We start from the raw sequence: 25926 nt of genomic DNA on the forward strand, positions 1-25926 counted from the left end.
TAAGGGAAGCCAGGCCAGGAACTAAAGCAGGAACTTGAAGCAAAAGCCACAGGAGGAGGCTGCTTGCTGGCTCACTCGTAGGCTAATGCTTACCTAGCCTTTTATTTATTTTATTTTTCTATGTGTATGGTGTTTTGTGTGCATGTGTGTCTGTGCATCACATGTGTGCCGTGCCTGCCGGTAGAAGCCAGAAGAAGTCATGGGATCCCCTGGGACTGGAGATAGAAGACAGTATGAGCTGCCATGCAGGTGCTTGGAATTGAACCCGGGTCCTCTGAAAGAGCAGCCAGTGCTCTTAACTGCTGGACCATCTCTTCAGCCCCTTCTGTAGCTTTGTTACGCATCCAGGACCATCTACCCAGACAATAATGCCACCCACAATCGAGACTGACCCTCACACATACACCTACATCTCACTGCCACGAGTCTCTCAGATGACTCTAGGCTGTGTCTCGGTAACAGCTAACACTAACTACAGCAGCCTCCTTTTGGCCCAGCTTTAGGTTTTATGTCCATTCACATCATGTAACAGAAGCTACGGTGCTGTGTGTTTGAGCTTGGGAGTCTCTGCAGCCTGAATATAAATGGAGAGGACTGCGATCGGTTATCTGTCACATTCTGTTGAAGGTGCTTAAGGGCTTCCTGCTCTTTAAAATTACAGTGGTGGGTGTACAGACTGAGGACAAGACCGTTTCCTCATGGTTAAGAGGAAGGTTTTTATTGTAGATGTGACAGAGAGAACACCCAGAGGCATCTGGGAGAGTTCATAGCAGAGAGAGAAAGAAGCAGGCTGAACATGGCCAGCACCCCTGACCTGACCACAAGAGAAGCAGGAGCAGTGTATTGGGGTTGGGGGGAGGTGGGCAGCACACAAATTGAGAGAGAGGGAAGGGGGCACAGAGAGAGACAGACAGACAGACACACAGAGAGGTGGGAGAGAGAGAAAGAGAGGGCGGCGAGAGGAGAGCCAACATATAGAAAATAGCAGGGTTATAAGGAGAATGGGTAGCTGGGGGAAGGAAGCCAGTGTGCTGAGGGAGTTTAGGGTGGAGGAGGTGTGAAGGCCTAGGAGGATGGTATGAGCTTAGAAGTGTGTAACAGGCACTTGTGATTGTGAGGGAGCCTGGAGGCCAGCATGAGCTTTGGTATGCTAACAGGCACCCCAGATCGCCATTGTCCCTTCAGCCAGTGCTAAGGGGAATGACTCCTTTTGGTAGAGGGGAGCTGGCAGCTTCACAAGTTCCTGAGGATTGCTGACTTTTATCTTACCATCAGAAGTCCCCCTATAGTCCCGGTTGAGGCCATTTCTGGATATCTGGACTGCGTCTTGGAATTTTGGGAAATGGAGTTCCCTTTGGACCTGACAGATGGCATGTATTTTCATACTTCAGTTAAAAATATCTGAAGCCTGTTTAGTTCTGTTTAAGTCCACAAAGGATGAGAATAGGCACTACTTGATCTTTGTGAATTCCAAGAGAAAAAATACTAAGTGGTTTAAACACAGGTCTCACTTCCTGGAGAATTTCTTGCTAATGGGGACTCTGCATTGTCAGGATTTTATTCCACGTCACTTAAAAGCAGCTTTGCTGTCCTGGAAACTGTAGCGAGAATCACTGATCTGACATTTTCCCTCAAAGTTTAACTTTAGTCAAACACCCTTTGCTTGTGGAGATTTTGGGGTGGGGCTTGCAAGTGGTAGTGAGCAGTAGGCATTAACTGAGATGGGGGTGCGGGGTGGGTGGGTGGTGCTTTGAGACTTGCTGTGAAATGCTGAAAAGCAGGTGTAAAGTACATTTTATTTTGGGTTTTTTGTTTTATTTTGTTTTGTTTTTTTCAAGATAGGGTTGCTCTGTGTAGTTTTGGTGCCTGTCCTGGAACTCACTCTGTAGACCAGGCTGGCCTTGAACTCACAGAGATCTGCCTCTGCCTCTTGCCTCCGCCAAGTGCTGGGATTAAAGGCGTGCGCCACCACCGCCCAGCTGTAAAGCGCATTTTCACTCTGCTTTTTCATCGTACTCTCCTTCACTTCAGCATCCAGTTTTGAAAAATTAAACTTAGTTTGAATATTTCTCTTTCCCGGCTGCCACCATGCTTTGCTCATGTGTCCTCATGGACTTGACCCTGTTCTGGGGTTGTTTTACCTTGTAACATGATGGCCAAATAGACATTGTTTTCTGTTTTTTAAAAATGGGGTGTGTGTGTAGATTCTAGTTTCAGCAGCTCCCTACTTACTGTATAACCAAGTGTAAACTAATTCTGTCCTCTGTAAGCCTATCTTTGAAACTCATTACAGTTGTTGTAAGAATTAAGTAACCTAATACATTTAAAATATTCAGATTAATGCCAGCACAGAGAAATAGTCTTATAGGATCTGGAATGTGCAGAAAAGTAAATACAGAAAAATATTTTTTAAGTGTCGCCTGAACTCTTACTGCTGAGATAACTAATGTTACATGTTAACGTAACCCAACCAATTCCCCCTCACAGATACAGTAAATAAACCATTTTAAACATTTTCTCATATGATTCTTCCTAACATTTTAACAGCTCCTCATATCCTACTGTGTAAGTGTCCAGCAACTGAGTCAGTTTTTCTCTAGACAGACCTGTGTTAGGATTCTGAGCCCACGCCAGCTGCATGACCGCACATGCACAGTTCAGCAGCTAAGCAAGGGGTCTTGCATCTTACGTCATCTGTATGCGCTGATGAGTGCGGGTGCATGGCAAGATTATGCAATCAGTGCATGCATGGCATAGCTCCGTAAGCCCATCTGCACCTTAAAAAGCCAGACACAGACTCCTCCTTCTTCCTCTCCATTCTGTTCTCTCTCTCTTCTCTGAACTTGCTTCTTCCCTAGGCCTGGTTCTTTTGTCCCATCCCCCACCCCCCAAAAAATTAAAGCTCTGATACCGAGTTTTGTCGAGGCTCCTGCCTCATGACGTTTCTGCCTGGTAACCAGTGCCGCTTATCATTTTTAACATTGGGGCTGTGGCTTGGGTCATAAATGAAACCTTTTAAAAGGTTCATCTGTGGGGTTAGAGAGAGGCTTGGGCATTAAAAGCACTTGCTGCTCGCTCGCTCTCGCTCTCTCTCTCTCTCTCTCTCTCTCTCTCTCTCTCTCTCTCTCTCCCACCCCCCCCAGATTTATTTTACTTGTATGAGTGCTTGGCCTGAGTGTACATGCTTACATCACATATGTACATGGTTGCTGAGGTCCATAGGAGGGCATCAGATTCCTTGAATCTGGAGTTACAGACAACAGTTTGAGCCACCATGTGGGTACTGGGACCTGATCCCCAGTCCTCTGCAAGAGCAGCGCCAGACTCTTAGCCTCTCTAGCCACCCACACAGCAGCTTGCAGCTGCCTCTAATTCATGTTCCAAGGGTCCGGTCCCCTCTTCTCACCTCCTGGCCACCCAAGCACATGTTGTACTCACACAGATAAGCAGGCATGTGTAGGGAGAGAGTGAAGTCCCGAGCAAGTGAAGTTCTGAGTCAATGTGTGTTGTTTGGCATGAACTACGCATGTCAAGTACCAAGGTCTCCATCCTATAGGAAGCTGGCAAAGGCTTTCTTCCCTGGGAAAAGCAAAGCCTTCTTCTGGTCTAAGGGTGGATAATTGACCAGTGTGTGTAAAAACTAGCAGCTGCAGCTTCCTCCTGGATATTTGAGCCTGAGCCTGCTCACCCACAGAGATCTCCTACTGTGACTAGCTACACACACACACACACACACACACACACACACACTGTGACTGTACGTAATAAACTGGCACACATGTCTGACCTTTCTTCATGTCCTTGCTGCCCCTACTCAGGACCAAGCCATGCTAGATGTGGCACACACACACACACACACACACACACGTTTTTAAAGTACATTTGTGATGATTTTATTAAACTTATATTTACGTAATTTTAAGATAACATTAATTTTTTTTAAAAAAATCACTGCACAAAGTGTTGGTCTGATTATGGCATTTCCTAAACAAAAATTGTTTTTAAATCATGTTTCTCTGTCCTCCTTCCCCCGACTTGTGCTCCTTCCACCCCCAGTCTCTTCTGTTGTGATGAACAGTTGAACTTCAGTAAACGTGTTCACACACAGGTCTTTACACTCATCTTTGGATGTTAATTTTCTTTAAATTCCTAGGGAAAAAAATGACGACTGGGTAAAAGGTGTGAATAGTTTTCCGATTTTCATTGCCTCGTCTGTTTATTTTCTGTCTGTAAGCGCTGTCTGGTTTATTATTCTCCAGCCAGTGTGGCCGACTGGTCTTCCCATCATCCTTCACGGCTTGGTGATTGTACGTTCACCTTCATTTCTTCCTGTCCTCTCTGTGACCTTGCACTCCCCACCTGCTGGACTGCTTTTCCATCCTCCAGTAAGTGCCTCTTACCTCAAGTGCCTTGACTTGAAGAGTCCAGCAGACAACCTCTGGTCACTTTTTCCACATTCCCTCCCCCGTCTTCATACCTCTCCCTCGAGCCTGTTCAACAGTGAACATGCCTCAGGCACTAAATCAGTTTATTAACTTATCTCAGTTTTCCGCTGTTTTTTGTATTGCTTTTCAAGTGTTTGTTTTTTCTTCCAGTATTTCGTATGCAGTTGGCGCCCACATCAGAACTACAGGCTCCTCTCTGGGAGAGTCTGCTGTGTCTCCCTCCCAGCGGAGTCTGGTGCCCTGTGCCTTCCTCTTCAGACAGCTAAGGAATTGGAGCTGGCTGACTGGCAGGTCTCCTTTGTGAGGGGAATTCCTTCCACCAGAAAACACACTTTACACCCCCAGATCTTTCATCTGCATCAATTATTTCTTAAAGAACACACCACTGTAATAGTGAGTAGGTTTTCACCTGGTGAAGCGAAATAACATCAGCATTCTACCTGCTGGGTTCCCAGAATTCAGCTCCTTAGTCATTCTGTTGTTATTTTTCCCCTCACAGGGTTCCTTTTATAAGCTCTGCCCTAGCTCTTTGTTCTCTGGAGGACTCCAGGTGGCCTGGGTGGTACAGCACAGCCCATGTGGGTTCTGTGAGGAAGGGCACCTTTCCTGAGCTGCCCTAAGGTTTTAGGTCCTTTCACTCCAGTTCTTCTAGAAGCTACCATCTGCTCAAATCTTACTGGAGGGAATCTATGACCTTTCTCCCTCTTCATGCACCGGGCCTTCACCACCACCACCCAGAGTAAGTGTGACAACTTACTCGGAGCCTTAGATCAGCACAAACCTGAATGCCTAGGAGGTGCTCCAAAGACAACCGTCACTGAGATGTACAGTTCTGAGCCACATTCTAACTCTAAAAAAGGGTCCCTAGCAGGAAATTAAATAAGGACATTAAAGAATAGAGATCAAATGGTTACGGAGAGGAAGGCCTGAAATAAAGTATCCCACACAGCTTTGAGTGAAGCTTGATCTGTTGCTTGGACAGGGTGGGGCTTGGAGTTGAACTGTTACTTTCCTAAAACTAAAGTTGTTAACAGTAATTGAAGACCAAGTGTGGCTCTAGTTCCTAATAGAAGACCAGACTCTTCTTCTGTGAGGGAAAGTCTGTGGGCAGTGAATTGTGAACCGTCAAAGAATTTTCTCCCAAGCTACCCCAAAGTACCCATTGCATGCATATTGTCAAGCTATTAAGCTTTTGTGGTACAAAGTCTGAAGCTGTTAGAACATGGTGATGTGTAGGACCCACACCTGATTTCCACCATACTCAGTGGCTGAGTTCCCTGTACAAATAGTTGGAAAGCTGGTGGGTACCCTTTGGTACCTATGGAGAGGTGTTCATAGAAGGTAGAGTGGGCAGTACTAACATTGTAGAGCATTGAGCCAAATGGAGGGCCAGGAAGGCACCAAACCAATGACTGTCTCCTAGCACTCAGTGTTTTTATGAAGATGATGAATGCATGCATTGCTTGGGAGAGTACTGCATAAATGAGAGAAACTGGTAATACTAATTATTTTACTGTCTCTGAAATGGTTAAAGTCCTAAGAATAGGCAAATTAGGATTTGGACTTCCAAGGGCATCTGTCATTGATTAAAGAACAGGTGAGTGGGGACTAGAGAGATGGCTCAGGGGTTAAGAGTTCTTACTTCTCTTGTAGAGGACCCAGTTTCTATGCTCAGCACCCATGTGGTGACTCACAAGCATCCACAACTCGGTTCCAGGGCCTCTGTGCTTTCTTCTGACCTCCTCAGGCACCAAGCTCTCCTGTGGTGCACATACATACAGGCAGGCCAGACACCCGGGCACAGAAAACAAATAAATCTAAAATGAAATAAAGAATAGATAAGTAATTCCGATTTTTATTTTTTCCGTTCATTTTTAGAATGTCAGTAAAAATTTTGAATTGAAACTATTCTTTGAATTTTCTTTTATTTATGAGAGCATTCCTGTCTCATTTAAAAATATGCTTTGAACATAAGCTCCTGCTTGAACATAAGGGCTAGCTGCCATTTGAATCCATTTAAAGTGTCACTCGGGGTAAAGCGGGTTCTTGAAATATCGTACTGCAATCTAATATTTACCGAGAGTTGTCTCCTTCTGTTCCTCTTGTGAGTCTTGAGCAAGAGCTCTGCGTGTGAGGTTGCAGAACTGAAATGCCCAAGTGTAGCCCTAATATCACGAGCTACAGAGACTCTTTCGAGACCTGCAGCATGATTGTAATTAGGAAAGTAAATTTCATTTTAAACACTATCAGGAGGCACAACCAGGAAGAAATAATGCGGTGTGCTTTCAGTAATAAAGAATAGATCAATATTTTAAAATGTGATAAATTATAGAGTCCTTTCCTGTGCCTCATAAATATTCCAGCAAACACAGTTGTTAAAGACAGATGTTGCACTGACTAGCAAGGGTGGTGTGTTTAAATATAGTTATTCTGCGGTGTTGGGATGTTGTTTTCTAACATCAGGAGAAACTCGTTATTAAACTCTAGAATTCAATGTGTTATGCTAATGTACTGCTGAGTCCATTTACATTTTATGGAATAATTTTATTTGTTCTGCACTTGCTGGCTGGCTGGCAGAGAAAGTGAGCACTGTTTGGTGATATTTTGAAGCTGTAACATCCTCAGCATCTGATTTAGGGAAATTCAACTGTAAATCTGGAAACAAGTGTTGGACGCTATCGTCAGTGACTCTGTGGTCCAAACATAGCTTGCCCACCACTTCCCAGTGTACCTCCTGGGGAGCCAGCGTCCCTTTCCAGCCGGTTTCCTTCCTCAGTAAGTTGTGGTGACATTTAAGAGGGAAGCTATGAAGACGACAAGAAGATTCATTTTAAATGGCAGCAGTGGAACCGCGAGAACATTCCTGAAATGCAGACAGTAAAAAGTGCCTTCTACAGTTGGGATGCATCATGCTCTGTCCCCTCATACCTATGTGCAGGCGTGTGTGCTTTACATGGAAAGGATGTGCCACAGCGGGTGCTTAATAGCTTTGCTTTTAACCACATCAGCACGTCAGGATTTCTTCCTGGCCAGTACACAGCACCTGTTGTGTTTTCCCAAAAGAATGTAGATCATCTTATTCTGCAAATGAAGAAGCACCCTGACCTCCCTTTGATTCCCAGGAAACATATGTTTCTATATTTTATATTGTAAAGTACACATATTTTGTTTTTCTTTTCAGTTCACAGAAATTATATCCACTGTGGAATGGTTAAACCTCAGTAACTGAAAACGCATTACCAGCTGGGTGTGGTGGTGGCTCACACCTTTGATCCCAGTGCTTGGGAGGCAGAGGCAGGCAGACCTCTGTGAGTTTAAGGCTGACCTTGTCTACACAGCAAGTTCCAGGCCAGTGGGGATACAGAGGAAGACCCTGTCTCAAAACGAAACCAAACAAATGAGCAAAAATTACCTCACATGGTTTTTCTTTTAGTGATGACCACATCACACTCAGCAGCCATGCGCTACACTTTTCAGAATATAATGTGTTATATAATAACACTAACGAACGAACGAACGAACGAACGAACGAACGAACGAACGAACGAACGAACGAACGAACGAACGAACGAACGAACGAACGAGCACGCGCACGCACATATATATATGATTAGTTATGGTCACCCCTCTTTATTGAACTATTGAAACTTACTCCTCCAATCTAATGAGAAGATACTCTTTAAAAAACAATATCTCACCAGGTGGTGGTGGCTTACACCTTTAACCCCAGCACTCGGGAGGCAGAGCCAGGCGGATCTCTGTGAGTTCAAGGCCAGCCTGGTCTACAGAGGGAGATCCAGAACTGGCACCAAAACTAGACAGAGAAACCCTGTCTCTAAAAACCAAAACAAAACAAAACAAAATGATACCTCCCACTGCATCCCTCACTACCAGCTGCGGATAACCACCATGTGTTCTAGTTCTAGGAAATCAACTTCTTGGGTTTTTTTTTTTCTTTATTTTTAAAAAATTATTTATTTTACATCCTGGCCACAGTTTCCTCTCTCTCCTCTTCTCCTAGTCCCTCACCCCCATACCCCTTTTTTCCCACCCCCAAATCCCTTCCTCCTTCTCCATTTCTGTTCAGTATAGGGCAGGTCTCCCATGAGATCAACAAAACATGGCATTTTAATCTGTAGTAAGACTAAACACCTCCCCATGTGTTAAGGCTGGACAAGGTGACCCAATTTGAGGAGTAGGATCCCAAAAGCCAGTAAAAGAGTAGGAGACAGCCCCTGTTCCCGCTGATAGGCGTCCCACAAGAGGACCAAGCTACACAACTGTAACACATAGGCAGAGTGCCTTGGCTAGTCCCATGCAGGCTCCCTGGTTGTCAGTTCAGTCCCTGTGAGCTCCTGTGAGCACAGGTTAGTTGATCCTGTGAGTTTTCCTATGGTGTCCTTGACCCCTCTGGCTCCTGCAATCCAGAAATCAACTTCTTAATGTTACATATTTGAGATTGTGTTTCATATGAATTTTAGGATATTTTTCTATGGCTGTGAGAAATGTCTTTGGTACTTTAGGTAGGGGTTACATTGACTACATAGATCACTTTGGGTAGGGATTACATTGAATCTATGGATGGCTTTGTCTAATAATAATATTCTTCTAGTCTAGGAATGTGAGGAATTTTCATTTACTTTTGGCCCATACCTTAGAATATTTCACAATTAATAGTTGTACAGGACTTAGAATATAAACTATGTAGACAGGTCTTTGCTTTATTCTTAGCCCAAACCAGATTGATCATTATTAACAAGATCTTTGAAATTCCTTAGTGGCTACAGATACGATTTTTTTTTTCTGGTGTATCTGTTTGTTTTTGACTCAGTTTCATGTAGCCCAGAATGGCCTTGAACTCACTGTTATAGCCAGGATGACCTTCTACTGGATTTTCAGGCGTGAACCACCAAGTACATCCTAATTTTGACCTTCATTATTGGATTATTAACTTCAGACATTATGTGGATGAAACAGGAGTGAAATATAAGGAGATGTCAGACTTGACTCTCTCCAGAGATACGATTTAGGAATTACAGCATTCCTCTGGCGCATCCATATCACTGTGCCATTTAATGTCTCCCATAAAGTAAGGCTTAGCCATCATAATGATTCTCAACTGGGAGGGAGAAAGAGTGTTCAACCACCCATTCTACCAAAGAACCCATCAGAATCTTCAGGAAGGCCTTCTTCAAAGTATGTCTTCCCTCCAGTCCCCAGCGGGAGTGGGCCTAGCTGGTTGAGACTCTCTGCATGTAATTTATGATGTCACTAGTGGAGAAGTGTTATGCAGTGGATATAGAAGCAAACAGACAAAAGGAACAAATTGATATAATAATAATAGTATATATAAGGTTACAACAATTAAGTAGCAAAGAGTTGCCTTTTTCAGGGTTAAGAGGCATTTTTTTAAATCTCTTTATTTTCTAAGTAAGCTTTTATGTTTTTGCTCGGTTATCTATCTATCATCTATCTATCTATCTCTTATTTATTTATTTATTTATTTATTTATTTATTTATTTATTTATTTATTTATTTATTTATTTATTTAGTGTGAGGATTGAACCTAAGACCCAGAGAGCAAGCACTCTACCACTGAGTTGCATTGCCAGCCTAGATCCCTCTTCTTATGTGTCCCAGTACTTCATCTTGAGTCTTAGCAGAAGTTTCTCCTTTCTACTCACTTCCTAAGAGTTCTTCTGAGCATTGGTGGGTGGAGACCCGCAACACACAGTAGTGACGTATGGACCGTACAGGAGGGAAGTGTCTTCTGTGGGTGGAGACCCGCAGTGTACAATGGAGATGTGCACTACAGAGGATGCACATGTCTTTTGCAGATGTGTGCCAGAAAAATGATCATGATGCAGCCTTTCTGAATTTGTTGGGATTGAAAGTCTGAGTGCTACCCCTGTGAACATGCAACCCATTATCTTTCGGGCCTTTAAACCTGATAGAACACTCATAGGGGTCTGGGGTCTGACAGTGTGACTCTGCAGTCTAAAAGTCAGAGTGACAGGGCGTGTGTGTCTGGAGGTTCGATCCACAGCACTCGGAGTTCTCTCTGTCACACCTGAGGGTCAATGAAAATCCTAAGATGAGAAGTATAATGGAGTTCTCTGTTTATCTACAGACTGCAGCGGAATATGTGAAATCCCGACTCCCGGAGGCCCTCAAACAGCATCTTCAGGATTATGAGAAGGACAAAGAAAACAGTGTTCTATCTTACCAGACCATCCTTGAGCAGCAGATCTTGTCAATTGACCGAGAAATGCTGGAAAAGTTGACGGTATCCTATGATGAAGCAGGTATGTTTGTTATTAACACACACACACACACACACACACACACACACACACACACACACACACCACAGAACTCCTAGACCTGGACTAAATCTGGCCGCTTTTCAGAAGTAGGTGATGAAGGGCAAACTGGACTCATGCTATACCAGTTACTGGTGAGTTTCTTCTCCGCTCTTCTAGTGCCAAAACTGATCCATGGCGCTCACATATCAAGTCCCCGTGAGCTTTTGCTCACTGTAAATGGCGTGTTTCTGGCTCTTTATCAGCTGTACTGCTGTCTCCTAATATTGTGCAGTCACTTCGGTTTTGGATACTAGGGGGAATCCTTTACATCAGTAATCGGACAGCTCTATTTGATTTGGGTGATTTCTTTTTAATATCAGAGATTGTGTTTTCCCAAGTGGTACTTGTTTTACCCCTTCTATGTTTCAGCTGGATTCGGCTTTCTTTGCTTCAATAATTCAAATGTTATCTGTTCTCTGATCCCACAGCAGACATTTGTTTGGCTGCATACCCTTTATCCCCTCCATTGAAACTTTCCAGCAAAGCCATGGACAGACTCCCCAGTCATGCCATTTTTATCATTATGTAGTCTATAAGTTAAGCCAGTTTTATGGACAATGAGTGCAATATTATTTAGACCTGTTGAAACCTTTAGTAAAATGGAATTTAAGGCTGGGGTGTGAGTGCAATATTATTTAGACCTGTTGAAACCTTTAGCAAAATGGAATTTAAGGCTGGGGTGTGGCTCAGTTAGTAGAGTGCTTGCCTCGTGTCCTAATTTGTTTCCCATTGATGTGATAAAATACTGACCAGAAACGACTTGGGAAGGAGAAGGTTTATTTCATCTTACACTCCCAGGTAGCCGCCCATCACTGAGGGATGTCTAGGCAGAAACATAAGGCAGGAACTGAAACAGAGACCGTAGAAGAATGCTGCTCACTGGCTCGCTCCCCATGGCTTGCTCAGCCTGCTTTCTTGTACAGCCCAGGACCTTGTTGGAGTGGTACCATGTGCTGAGCACCCCCCCAACCCCCACCCTCCCCACACAGACACATCAACCATAAATTAAAAAAGAAATGTGCCACAAACATGCCACAGTCCTATCTGAAGGAGGCAGATCCTCAATTAAGGTTTCCTCTTTCCAGGTGACTATAGTTTGAGTCAGGCTGACAGACTAGCCAGTATGCCTAGCGAGCACAAGACTCTGGGTTTGATCCCCTGCACCACATAAACTCAGAGCCTTGTGCATCAGACAGGCCTGTGGCATGTTCAGACATGTGCATACGCTTGGCCTTGGCCTTTAGAGACAAATCCTTCAGTGCAGAATTCATCAGTGAGCAATGGAAATAAATAAACACAGGCTTGAGAGTTCAAGGGTCCAAGTTTCTAGGCTTAGTGCTGATGAGATCTTTAGAACATTAATCTCTTAGAACCTCTGTTTTTCATTTCATATAATTGAGCTAATATTCCCTTGGGTTGTTCTAATAATAAAGGATATGATGTTTGATCATGAGGTCCTTAGAAATCATGTGGCTGATTAATGCCACTAATGCTGCATAAAGACAGATTTGGATCTTGCCAATCTCTCAGACCATGTTAAGGTGTTCTTAGGACCCTTTTGCTTGGGAGACAGAAATTCTTCGGAAGCATTGAGAAACTAAGCAGCATCTGTGGAACTCACAGCATGAGCTCTGCCTGCCTTTGGTCATTGCTGTCTGTCCGAGCAGGGTGGCAGGGCTGGTGGAGGCTGGATACATGCGGATGAATAAATGACACTGTTTGCTGTAAACCACAAGGTCCCTGCCTCCTCCTCTGTAGCTCATGCTCTACTGATTTAACTAAAGTAAGAGGAGACAAATAGGAAAAGATATTGCTACTCAGAAGGAAGCTGTTACATCGTAAAAGAAGGGTCCAGACTAGAAGCGAACAGCATCCAGTGCTGGGAGATAACCACCCCACACTAAGATCCTCATTGGCTTCGGTATTTGGCCTCTTCCCATGATGTCTCAGCTTCTGCTTTCTCACATTTTAAACTCCACTATCCCAGTGTTAGGAAGGAGTGGGCTGATAGTTAGGAACGTCCTGGTATCTGGAGAGGTCAGTTTGTCCCTAATGCTCACCCACTGCAGTGTCAGCCTGAGTGACTTGATGGCAGTTATCACCATCTGTGGCTTCCAAACGTGTAAAATATAATTAATGGGGGCGGGGATGGGGATCCTTCAACCTTGTCTACAGCATTGGCTCAGATCTTTTTCTCCTCCCCTGCTCCTGCCTTTAAAAAACAACAACAAAAACAGAACTGTTTTCCTCTCTTTTCCTTTCAACACAAGAAACTCAAAACCTTCTTTACCCACAGTCCAAATATCCAATCTCCAGCAACCCGACGTTCATCAAAGACATGGGAAATGAGCAAGAACTGTGTGTGCAGAGCCAGGCTTGGCAGAGCGACCTGCAATCCCAGTACTCTAGAAGTGGGGGCAGGAGGGGCGGAAACTCAAGGTTACCCTCTGCAACGCAGTGAACTTGAGGCTAGCCTGAGCTATAAGAGAATGAAGCTACTTCCAGACCACGTCACAGAACTTACAGATATGACAAGGACAGCAGAGGTTCCAGTCTTGCCTGGAACCTGCACGCTGTTATTTGATGGAGCGCTGAAGTCATTTCCCATCATATTGGACAACGACAGGTCCAAGATGAAGGTGTCAGCAGGCTCAGGGTCAGGAATTGCGTCATTATAAAACAGCCGTTTGTTGCCTGTAATTTTCCGTGCTGGAAGGGCTGAGCGAATCTTCCTGAAGCCCCTGTTATAAGGACATCAGCCTTCCTCCAGAGGGCCTGCCCTCCTGGCCTGCTCACTTTTCAAGGGGCATCCCTGTGGGGACAAGGTTTTGCTAAGTGACTCAGACTTCCATGGCTGTCACACGAGAGCAGCCCTTTCCAAACCGGTGAGCGTTAGCCTCCTTTGCAGAGGCTTCTGCTGTGGTCGACTTCGGCCATAGCTGGGGGCCTGCCATAGGGCAGATATCCTGACAGCCAGAGCACAGGGCGGAGTGGAGCTGCTCACTTCCTGGTGCCTAGGAAGCAGACAGACGAGAAGGGTCCTGGGGACCGTTTCCCTTGCCTTCTTTCCAATAATGCCATGAACCCATTGATGGGTCAACACAGTGGTGGATCAGAGCCACCATGGCCCAGTTACAGGCATCAGAACCATCAGCTGAGACCAGGCCTTCAACACATAATGCTTTGCAGGGAGGGGAGACTTCGTATCCAGGTCATCACAGGATTCATCACAGGGATGAAAAAAAAAAAATAGCATATAGACTGTAGCACTGGGTTAGGACTGTCATTTGAATGGCTTAGATCTTGGTGGCTATAGGAATAGCAAAGTTCTAGGATGATAAGTGGGCACTGGGATTAGAAACAAAAGATACAGCTTCTGTTCCTAAATCTGCGGCCAACCAGATGGGTGGCTTCAAGTAACTGAAGTCCATTTTCCTATAAGTTGATAGCATGAGTGTAATCTCCTAGATACCCTCTGGTTCTGAAATGATGCTCCTGGGACCCTGAGGCTGGGAGGTTTGGGGAGCTGTAATTTCTGAAGGCTACACATGGGTGCAAACTTCTCTCGCTGCCAGTGTCATTTGTGCCTCATACCTGAGGGAGAGGAGACAACCCCACAGCTACCTCATACCTGAGTGAGAGGAGACAACCCCACAGCGTTTCCTGTAGTTGCCTGTGGACAGGGAAACAATTGGTGATGGATGGGGAGTGAGATTGACGTTATGATTCAAACAAAAGCAGATTTTGCAACTTCGCATGTCAATCCATGGCCATAATCTGCCAGTTAGGAGATGGAGGCAAGGAGGATAAAGAAGGCCAGCCTGGACTGCTAGAGACTCTGTCTCAAAAAACCCAAATCAAACATAGGAAAGCCACCGGGTTTTTGAAAGAAAACATTCTGAGATCTGTCCATTCGTGAGTTCTCATTAAGGTGATTTAGTTGGTATCATTAGCATTTATCAATGCTAAACAAAATCCAGAGTAAGAAGTGAGATATGGTTTGTTTTTTATCTGTTACTGCTTTTGTTTAAATTGAAGTACATGTCCGCACATTTCAATATATTGGAGTTAGCATAGAGAAATTTCCAAGGAGGAAAAGCAATGACCTGATTTGTGAAAACAACTGAAACAGCCTTTCACTATCTGAGGAAGCACCCTGACCTGCTGCTGTTCACTGCCACAGTGGGCAGGAGAGAAGCTTTCTGTGTGTTGTTCTTAGGCTAATGTATTATTAATGCTTCTATAAGTGACCTTACATTCTGATTTTAATTGTCTTGTGTGTTTGTGCATGAATAAATAACTTATGGTTTTCTTTGCTAAAGATACAGTAGTATGGTTTATCGTTCTCTGTGTGGGAGGATTTGTGAGGAGAGCGGGGTGATTGAGCCTGTGATGGGCTCAAGAGCCCTAAGCCTGGAGCAGGAGTCTGGAAAACGGGAGCAGAGATGTAAGATTTTCTTTCATCTAGCAGGCTGCCCAGTGGTACCATCTTACCCCACGTTGCCTTGAGACAGCGGCTTCCTGGACTGCTGCTAAGCTCTCCACTTCTGAGCTCTCTTCTCAGACCAGCAAGGGTCTTTATTTCTATTCTTATAGTTCCCTAGAAACTCAGCTTCACATTGAGTGCAGAATCGGCCAGGTAGAGAGAACGCTTGGGAAAGGAGGGAGTTCTGGCAGCTGCGGGTTGTGTTAGCCTGAGCCCTCCCGTAAAGCGGCCGCCCACAGATCCCTTTTCAGGTACCAGGCAGTCACACAGCTTCCTCAGAAGAAGTCTTTGCCCCTTGATTCCTGATGCAGCTTTACTTTAGAAATGCCTGGGGCAGGGCCTGAGCGAGACTCCAGAGGAGACACTCCAGGCGCCGCTGGTGTGCTTTTAAAGGGGAAGAGAAACCCGCCATTAGCAACTGGAGTAGCTGAAAGTGCCCCCTGCTGAGATCACTTTATTCCCCCAGAGACAGATGATACCTGAGAGCTACAGCTGTTTTAATTGAGCCGTTAGTGTCAGAGGAATCAGTGGTCGAGAAGGAAAGCCATTTACTGTCACGGGCAAAAGCTGCACACCCAGAAACCCGACCCCTGAAGGAGAGTGTGAATTATTTAGGGCCTTCCAGGTTTTCTAAGAGCGTTTTAAAAAGTGCAGTGACAGCCCTTGCCGGAAGTCCTTCGCTCTGACAGACTGACTTTCTCCGAGTGTTTCTCCACAGGCCCCGAGGGAGGAGGAAACACTGAGACTTCCCTATCTTTATCTCCCATCAGTCTTTCTGGGCTTGAAAAGCTGTCTTCTCAGGGACTCCCTGACAGGAACTGGAGGGCCTGGAAGGAAGAGAGAAAGGGACCCAAAGGGACTTGGAAAGGGAGGCTCGGTCCTGACTGGGCTACCAGCTTCTGGTTCTGTCCAAGGTTCAAAATCTGACCTGCTTTTCTATTCTAAGGGTAATAGGAATACATTTTGAGACATTCTTAAAATAGGGAAAATGAAGGAGAAGAAGGAAATGTTTTAATCTTACCATTTAATACCTTTAGTGCATTTCCTTCTAGTCACTTTTCTTTGCTGAGTTTTAGTTAACTTATTCCTGATTTTACATCTTTTCACAAAATTTAACACTGAACTTATTTCTTCCTGCGCTTATAAACTGTCAATAATGGTTGGTATCCTGTTTGGGTAACTATATCACAGTCACTATGCCTGTGTCCTTTTAATGTTTTTTTTTTTTAAATTCATATTTCAATTCTCATCCCCATATGGAATGCCTGAATTTGGTTGTCTTTTATCCGAGAAGAAAATATGAATTGATTGTATGATTGACAGATACATGGGGACTTTTTACTGTAACCAATTGTCTTAGTTGGGCTTTTATTGCTGTGAAGAGACACCATGACCACAGCAACTCTTATTTAAAAAAAAACACAAAAACAAAAACATTTAATTGGGGTGGCTCGCTTACAGTTTCAGATCTTCAGTCCATTCTGATCATGACAGGGAGCATGGCAGCGTGCAGACAGACGTGGTGCTAGAGCTGAGGGTGCTCCATCTTGCAGGCAACAGGAAGTTGACTGAGTGTCACACTGAGGGAAGCTTGAGAAAAGGAGACCTCAAAGCCCGCCCCCACAGTGACACACTTCCTCCAACAAGGCCACACCTCCTAATAGTGCCACTCCCTTTGGGGGCCATTTTCTTTCAAACCACCACGCTGATTATTAGCCATATGAAAGGAATGGGGAAAATAGGTAGCCATTATTTGCTTATAAACCAAGAACTTTCTGGCCAATACTTCTTACCCCCAGCCCCTCCCCTCCACCCAAGTGCTAAGGACCAGAACCAGGGCCTCAAGCTTACAAGGCAAATACTTTACCAATTGAGCTATGTATCAGGCCCCTAATTCCAGTTTTTAAGCACAGCCAATTTGTATTTTTTTTTCATTTTTCCTTTATATCAAGGATTTTAAACAACTGAATCTTTTCTTTTTTTGGTGGTGGTGGTGGGGAACAATAGCTAAACTTTCCTACCTATGAAAGAGGAACTGTCTCACAGCTTGAACGTACCTACACAGGTGATTGAGTGGCGGGACATTGAGTCTGTGCTTGGCTCTTCCGCTGTGAAACTGCAGCCTTGGTTTCTTAAGACTCTTGCAGCCTTAACAATGGGTGACTGTGTCTCCCCCCGTAAACACTGACTGCATGAGCACCCGAGTCAGGGCATGACAGACCACAGAGAAACATCCAGATGACCATGTCGTCCTCCACTCGGGATAAAGAGTATTTGTGTGTGGGGTGTGTGTGTGTGTGTGTGTGTGTAGAAAAGATTCAGTTGCTTCAAATCCTTGATATAAAGGAAAAATGGAAAAAAAAATACAAATTGGCTGTGCTTAAAAACTGGAATTAGGGGCCTGATACATAGCTCAATTGGTAAAGTATTTGCCTTGTAAGCTTGAGGCCCTGGTTCTGGTCCTTAGCACTTGGGTGGAGGGGAGGGGAGTAAGAAGTATTGGCCAGAAAGTTCTTGGTTTATAAGTGAATAATGGCTACCTATTTTCCCATTCCTTTCATATGGCTAATAATCGGTGTGGTGGTAGGAAGCCCCAGAACAACAGTTGGCAGAAACAGGAAAGAAAGCACCATGGAACTGGTACTCCAGGGGCCAGTAAATGGGCGGAGGAGGAAGAATTGGGTTTGGGAAGGTTTGACTGAATAAATTGGAAAAACATTTGAACTGTTCAGTCTGAACTTTAGTGTCGGCTGCATTTTAAAGGCAGGCTTTGGTGATGTTTTTTTCCTCGTTACTTCTGTGGTGATGAGCCATTGCCTTATAGATCTGTTCTTATCCTCTGCCATGTTGCCACCTACCACATTCTAAGTGTTGCTCTCTAACTAATTTTAATGAGTTTGATTAGATTGCATTAATATGTGATCAGCATTGCCTGTTCACTTGTGAAATTCCCAACATAGAAAAATTATAATTCCAGTTGAATCTTGCAAAAGTGGTCTCATTAGGCAGTTATTGAAAGAAGAAAATCAATTTACATTTTTTCAATTGCTTCGTGGTCTTTAAAATAGAAGGCTTCAATCCACTCTGAAGATATATTAGTGCAGTTTTTACGTAGAGCAAAATGAGAATTTAAAATTTCAACAAATTCTGCCGAGTAAACTGCCACAGGTTTTAGGACTCAAATTTAGAACATCAGGAGATGTCACCTCCGGTGATTACGACACTTGGGCTAGAGCTGTGTTTATCTTTCTAATCAAGTGTCATTGTTTGCCACAAGAGAAGTAGAGCTGCTACCTGTCTCTGGAGTCGTATTTGATGACGAGGACTAAGGAAAACGTATATACATCAAAGCAAATGCTTGGACCAGGTGATTCCCACAGCATTACTGGCGCCGTCTACAGCAGAATGCTTTCCTCTCCATCTCTCTCTTTCTGTGCTCCTAAGCGTCTGTATTGAACATTCTGTGGGCTTACTGCAAGGCCTATTACACATTTTAAAGTGATCCCCGTTAATAATGAGCCCTTTACTTTATAGAGAAAAATAAGGTGATTTTTTGAAATGATAGGATGTCTCATATATGGACTGTCCATACTGTACGAGAGTCAAACAGATGCATCCTCAGCCTGACTTTTCGACTTTGAACATCTGTAATTGTGCTGCCAGTAAAGTCATTTGTGAGGTGTTGAGTTCGGTCTCTGGGATCTACTGAACACTCAGGATCTCACTTGGCAAATTGCCCTGTGAGATACATTGTTTTCCAGCCGCCATCTTGAAATTCAGGAGGAATTCATTTTTTTTTCATTAATTAATGTCCTGTCTCTACTATGTGGCTTCGGCCATTTCTGATGAGGTCGGTATTTTGTCGTGTGTACCCTTGAGAAGCTGCTGAATGCGCTCTTATAATCCTGTAGTCATCGATCCAAGGGGAGCTGACAAACACCAGAGAAATTGCTGGGAACCACTGTTTGCTCACACTGACATTTACTGTGTACCAGGTTCTAGCCAGGTGCTGGGCTGAGCTGTGGGGAAGGACAGGTGAGCTAGAAGAATTTAGTGCTGATCTTTGTTGTCGGTATGAACCATTCTTTACAATGTGCTTCCTCCCTGCCAGAGCTCAGTTCATTTCATTATAGAGCGAAGTAGCACAAATTACCTTTTTTATTATGTGTAACTGATGTGTTTCCTAAAAGTATGATTTCCCACAGTTAATAATAATAATATTGTAAAACAGAAAATCAGAGCCATAAAAAACCAAGTAAGTGTGCTAACCGCAAAGAACAATGCAGCACAAATGTCATAATGTACTGTAATGAGTCACCGAACTTCTCCTCAGCTCTTCGATGGCTGGGGCAAAAGGAGGAACCTAACAAATTACAAAATTCTGTTTAAGAAGCAGAATGGAGCTGCTTCTTTTTTCTTTTCCTTTATTTTTATTTTATTTTTGAAACAGGGTTTCTCTGTGTATCCCTGCCTGTCCTGGAACTCACTTTATAGACCAGGCTGGCATTGAACTCACAGAGATCCACCTGCCTCTGCCTCCTGAGTGCTGGGATTCCACCTGGCTTCCCCAGAAGCAGAACCTGAAACAAATGGCTTTAGAGTTGACTCAGGAGTGTGATCCTGGGGAACAGGAACTGGGGGGGGGGGATGTTGGATCTGAAGCAGGACCTGGGGAGCACTTGTGGAGTTAGTTAGTTGGGTTCCCTTGGCAGCTGCTGCTTAAGCAGGACTACGTCCTTAGGAAGCTTGTGAATCACACCCAGAGCCACTGAGCTGCTTTCCCATCCCCACATTGGCCAGGGGCCACACATGTCACTCATGTCCCTTTACTCTTGGTTTGGCTCTGCGCATGTGCTGCATGGGTTCCGCGGGTGTCCGCGTAATTCCCTGGGGAAAAAGCAAATGATAAAGAGTTCTAGACCAAGGCTGCCTCTAGGCTCGGGTGGTCCCCTTGCTAGCAGTTAATTAAAAGGTAAGACCAGGAGAATATGAGACAATGGGTAAGCAGTGTCCCAGACCAGCACAGAAGGTGGAATCTTAAAGTATCGTTTACCAAATGCACGTGAGTTCGTCTTATGGTCATTTCCTGCTTTAGCCATCTATAAAGGCTTGGATGAGTTGCTGGGTTTTTTATATTTTCTATGCAACCTGTAGACATGCACAGTAAAGTGCTCAGTGAAGGATTATCTCAACTGCCCCATATGATGGTCTAACTCAGCCTAAACAAGCCAGATAGACTGTTGAACCTACTTCCTAATTGTAGTTGGGGCTACCTCTCCAGAAGCAGGAATGATTAAAAATACCAGGTAGAAACACAACAGGCAACTTGGAGATAGGGACCTCAATTTATGTCCTTGACCATAAACCAGAAATGCCCTAAGCCCTGTCCTGGCTGATAGCCAGAAATGTTTGGGAGTTATTGTTAATTCCAAAGATTTGAGGAGAACGACCACCAATCCAATTCATCATGGCCAAATTAATTGAAGCAAGCAATTAATTTTTTAATTTTTTTTTTGAGACAGGGTCTCTATGTATAGCTTTGGAGTCTATCCTGGAACTCACTCTGTAGATCAGGCTGACCTCGAACTCACAGAGATCCTCCTGCCTCTGCCTCCAGAGTGCTGGGATTAAAGGTGTGTGCCACCACGCCTGGCTGTCGCAAGCAATTAATTAAAGCAAGCTTTTTTATTCATGTACACAGGCTGCCTCCCCGTAAGGCATGGTTCAAGAGGTCAGCATTGGATGTGAAGAAGACAGGGTTTTTTAAATTCAGAGTTAGGGGGTTTCCAAATGGAGGATTTGGCAGACAAAATAGTTGGGTTAGAGGAGCAGAACAAAAGCTTAACAAGTTAGTCATAAAGACCTCCTGAAACAAAGGCATGATTGCAAGGTGGTCATAATGAGGTAGTCATAACAATAGGTAGTCATAACAATCTTTTGAAACAAAGGTAGGGTTGCATGTTGACTATAACAACTTTTGGAAACAAGACATGGTTGCCATTCCTGGAACAGGCAGTACAGAACTATTTGTAGTTAAGGTTGCAAGTGGAGCATGGTCCAATCCTTGAGAAACAAAGGTTTAATCATAAACAGGAATGAACCTAGTTTGTCTTTACTATAAGATGGCTTTTAAGCCTAAGTGGAGACAGGCTGGTTCTTCACTATGATCCTTGGTCAGGTTCCTAAATGATTTTAGGGTTCCCTCTTTAGAGGGGGGAACATTATAGCAGCTTTGATCAGGACTCTACGGAGTTCCATTAGGGAAAGTTATTTCTCTGGCCTTGGTAGGTGAGGGTAGCATTCCAAGCTACCCAAAATATGGGTTAACCCAGTTGTACCACCCCTACAAAGGCAGATTAACCATAAACCACGCTAAAGAGAAGCAATAAGTGTCCTTTATTGAGATAATGCAGTTTTCTTTCCCAGAATTCTCTTGCCCTAGTATAGCTGTGATGAGCCTCCAGGAAGTTCTGTTGGGTCTGTCTGTCTGCCTTTCTGATTCTTGACTCAGGATGATGTGACGTTTCTTCTTTGTCTTTCTCCTCCTCTGGCTCTTTCAGGTGCTAGCCAGAGCCTAAGTATTCTTTTCCTCGTGCTGTGGGCTCCTTACTGTTTCTCTGAAGCCCTTCACTCCTGCTTTTGCTGTAGAGTGGCTTGTCTGCCTTGCTGACCTCCTGTCCAGTGGTGTGGCTGGCCTCCCCTCTGCCTGCTCCACCCGCTAAGTCCTTTCCATGTATGACATGTCCCTGTAATAAACTGTTTTTAAAAAGGTGCTCAAGTACATCTATAGAAAATCTTACATACAGCAGAATGCGAAAGAGGCAGGTGTTTTTTGTTTGATGTAACAGCTCAGCAGGGCAGCTACCCAGCTCAAACCCAAAACACTTGGCTAATCATTTCTATGATCAATGAATTCGGGTAGCTGGGCTCTTCCATCTTAATGACACAGTGAGCTGTGGCTTTAGGCATGTGTTCTCCTCATATGTGTATGAAAAAGAAGTGATTCCCCTATCAGAAATTCTTAGCAGCTCCTCTAGATGGGAGAACTATGAAAAGATTAGCTTTTCCTTTTGATGACAGTATATTGCTTAACTTCGTTATGTATATTTTCTGTCCTTTGTTTTGTTTTAAATGAAAGTTAACAAAACCTTCCTGGTGGATAGGGAGTGGAGAAAGCCTTGAGTGATTAAGTTCTGAGTGAATGTGTATCTTGACATGAGCACAGCCTTTTGAGGACTCCAAGACGAGTTAGCCCGTGGTAAAGTAGCAGATCTGTTGCTCATATGTGCCAGGCTCAAGAGGAACTTCCTTGGGCGTCCGAATGAGTGCTTATGAATGACTGATCAATGATCCAGGACAGCCACTGTGGCCTCCTCCTCCTGGATGTTCAAAGACTGAGCCTGCTCACCCACGGATTCTTCTCCTGGCCAACCCCTCCCCTGGGCTGCACCCGACAAACGCACGGAGATGGCAGGTTGGAGTGGTATTGATGAGGGAACCGCACCAGATCCCAGCTCCACTGTACCATTGTCTGTGTGACCTGTTCTTCTCAGGGCTCTCTCCTGAGCTACAGCCGGACAGACCCTCAGTGTTTTCATAGTGAAGCAATGCAGTGCAGTAAAAGCAAATAAAATAAAATAAAAAATGGATTTGAAGTTCAGCTAGCTTTGTAATGATTCCTTATGATATAAAACCTTAAAAAGCTTTTGATGAGAAGTAAAGATAATGTTTAGAAAATATGTACTATAAATACTGATCATCTTTCTCTTAGCTCTGCATGATGTAACAGCGTAGTACATACGGTATGGTTTTTTTTTTATCATTCTCTTCACAGTAGATCAGATTACTTATATTTTACTAGAAGTAAATTAACTTCCTGCACAGGGCACACAGAGACCAACAAATATTGGTTCTTATCTATTTTATTGTCCTTCCTTATTCTTTCCTAGGTAGGAAAACTGTTCTTTAAGTTAAGCGTCTTTGTCCTGTTTCCATGTTTTCATTTTGTTTGCTTTTACCCTTCCTAGTACCAGATGATAATTTGTTTGTTCCATCACAAATTGCACTAAAACGTAGCATCTTAGGATGTAGAAGTAACCGTCTTTTTAAATAAGAAACACAGAGCCGATTCAGAGATGAAAGCCAAGAGGTCAGAGCGATAGCTAAGAGCTAAAAACCTTACCCTTCACTGCCGCTGCTGTCCTACCTCTCCGCAAGAGACCTACTTCCTGTGTGTTTGTCCTTTTTATTGACTTTCTATTCTGCCTTCTCATTGGTTGTAAACCCGACCACATGACCTCCTCATCACTGCCCATCTGTACAGACCTCCGTGTCTTCTATGGTTGGTATTGAAATTAAAGGCGTGTCTCCATGCTGGCTGTATCCTTGAACACACAGAGATCTGCCTAGCTCTGCCTCCGAGAGCTGGGATTAAAGGCCTGCACCCCCCCACCCCACCCCCCGCCCAGTTTCTGCTATGGCTTGCTATTAGCTCTGACCCCCAGGCAACTTTATTTATTAACACACAAATAAAATCACATTTCAGTACAAATAAAATATCACCATATTAGGACTTCACAGCTTCCGGGGTCTGTGTCTGGGTTTGTTCCCCTTGAGGTTGCAGTCAAGCTGTTAGCCAGGCCAGTGTCTGAAGAGCTGAGTGGGATCTTATGTGGTTTTTTGTTTGTTTGTTTGTTTGTTTGTTTGTTTGATTTTTGTTTTTCTTTGAAAGATTTATTTTATTTTGGGTATGTGTCTTTTGCATGGATGGATAGATGTGCATCCTGTGTGTGTGCCTAGTGTTCACAGAGGCCAGCAGAGGGAGTAAAATCTCCTGGAACTGGAGTTACAGGCAGTTTGTGAGCCGCCCTGAGTGCTGGGAACCAAACTTGGGTCCTCTGCAGGAGCAGCAAGTGTTCTTAACCGTGGAGACACTGCAGCCCCGTGAAGGGTAGGTTTTCCCGGGCACTGTCTTTAATGCTTCAAGAGTAAGACACTTTTCTCTGGAGGTCAGGTCTCTAACTTCTTTCTCTCTTCTTCACTCCCTTCTTTATTTTTCTTTCCTTTATAGAAGATTTATTATGCTTTTATTAAGTCTGATGATTTGTTCTTTTGATTTTTAAAACAGATCCGGAGAATGACTCCATGAACTCGGTGTGTAACTTTCCCTATTTGACCCAGCAGTGGCCCCCAGTGGAAAAGTTCTTTAATTTCTGGGCTCCTTTGGCTGTTTTATAGGGAGCGGGTTGAAAAGTGAAGTCCCCGACTTTGTGTGGTTTACCTTTTAGGACAGTGTGGTCTCCTGTCTTGGCTTGTCTGCTTGTTTTCCATTCTCTGCAGGGAAGCCTTTGTTCCTCAAGGAAGGACAGTTTTCCCTGTGGGAGCCACAGTGAAAGGACAGTACAGCTGGGGGGAACTTGTAGCCTTCCCTTGCTTTTGGCAACGACTTGGTTGTTGTTAGGTTTAAACAGTTGTTTTGAGGAAGACATTGGAGAGGATGCATATTTATTTTACTTTTAGAATTTGCGTTCTGAACGTTCTGAAGAAATTCAACCTGAGATTTGGCACTAAGGAGCAAAAGGAAATGCAAATGTCTTTGCTGTTATAGACTTGAATTTTGTGCCCAGTGCTCAGCTTATGAAAATAGTGACCCACATTAAACAGAAGCTCATCCCTGTGTCTTTGCAGACAAGGTTGTGTCTTAAAATCACACCTGAGCATGGGGGGTGGGGGGCAGGGTTCTTGAGCCAAGGGCAGTTTATCTGTGGCTATATCATTGAGGAATGTGACTGACCCCCCTTCCATGGTAATTCTGCCTGTAGTTCCTCAGGGAGGGGTGGAACCTTGGTAGGCCTTCCCCATCCTGGAAGGATTGTTGGCCAAAGTGATAGATAAGCTTATGAAGGTACAGCTGCCAAGTTCATGACTGCAACAGCTATTTCATGAAATTGCATGCCTCTTCACGGCACACTTCATCTTCTTACATTCTTCCTAAACCTGCCTCCTTCATTTTCCTTGAGGCTTGTGGGGAATAATACAAATGTCTCCTGTAGGACTCAGCCCTGAACAACCATTTATTCTCATCTCCTTGACCCATTGTGAGTCTCTGCGTTCATTGCCATGTGCTGCCAAAAGAAGCCTCCCTAATCAAAGTGGAGCGTACCACTAACCCTAGGTGTGAGTGGAAATACCAGAAAGCAATTTGACAGCATGGCCATGTAGCAAAACATCAGAGTCTGCTCCACTTGGTCCCTGCCCCAGGGCCCATGACCTCCCTAGCCACGGTCTTTTGACCAAGTTTATGCTACAAGGCACAATTTCCCTCTCATGGGACAGGCCTCAAGTCCAATTGAAAAGTGGTTGGTCATCCCATGACAGTTGCTCTACTTTTGAACCAATGGGCCCAGCCTGGCTATTAAGCTGGTATTGTGGATCCACAGCTGGGTAAGACTTAAGACAGTTGACCCTGCTCCCCAGAACTATGAAAGCCAGTCAACAGGGAGGAAGCTTCCAGCTGGAAGAAATTCCAACTTAATTTCTTTATGTCAAGCAACCTTAATTAAATGCAGTAGAACATGAACACATGTACACATGTGCACGTGCGTGCTCGTGCACACACACACATATACAA

The 25926-nt window shown here is 44.2% G+C and overlaps 1 protein-coding gene across 1 annotated transcript in view; it reads left to right on the plus strand.

Moving 5' to 3' along the window:
* The window catches only part of Ppm1l (protein phosphatase, Mg2+/Mn2+ dependent 1L), a 284889-nt gene that overhangs the window by 191536 nt on the left and 67427 nt on the right, over positions 1-25926 (plus strand). Inside the window, exon 2 of the mRNA XM_006972641.4 lies at positions 10576-10750. Within this exon, the coding sequence (XP_006972703.1) occupies positions 10576-10750 (175 nt within the window). The remainder of the gene's footprint in view (positions 1-10575; positions 10751-25926) is intronic.

Source organism: Peromyscus maniculatus, chromosome 6, assembly GCF_049852395.1.
Source record: "Peromyscus maniculatus bairdii isolate BWxNUB_F1_BW_parent chromosome 6, HU_Pman_BW_mat_3.1, whole genome shotgun sequence".
In the NCBI taxonomy this organism is placed as follows: domain Eukaryota; kingdom Metazoa; phylum Chordata; class Mammalia; order Rodentia; family Cricetidae; genus Peromyscus; species Peromyscus maniculatus.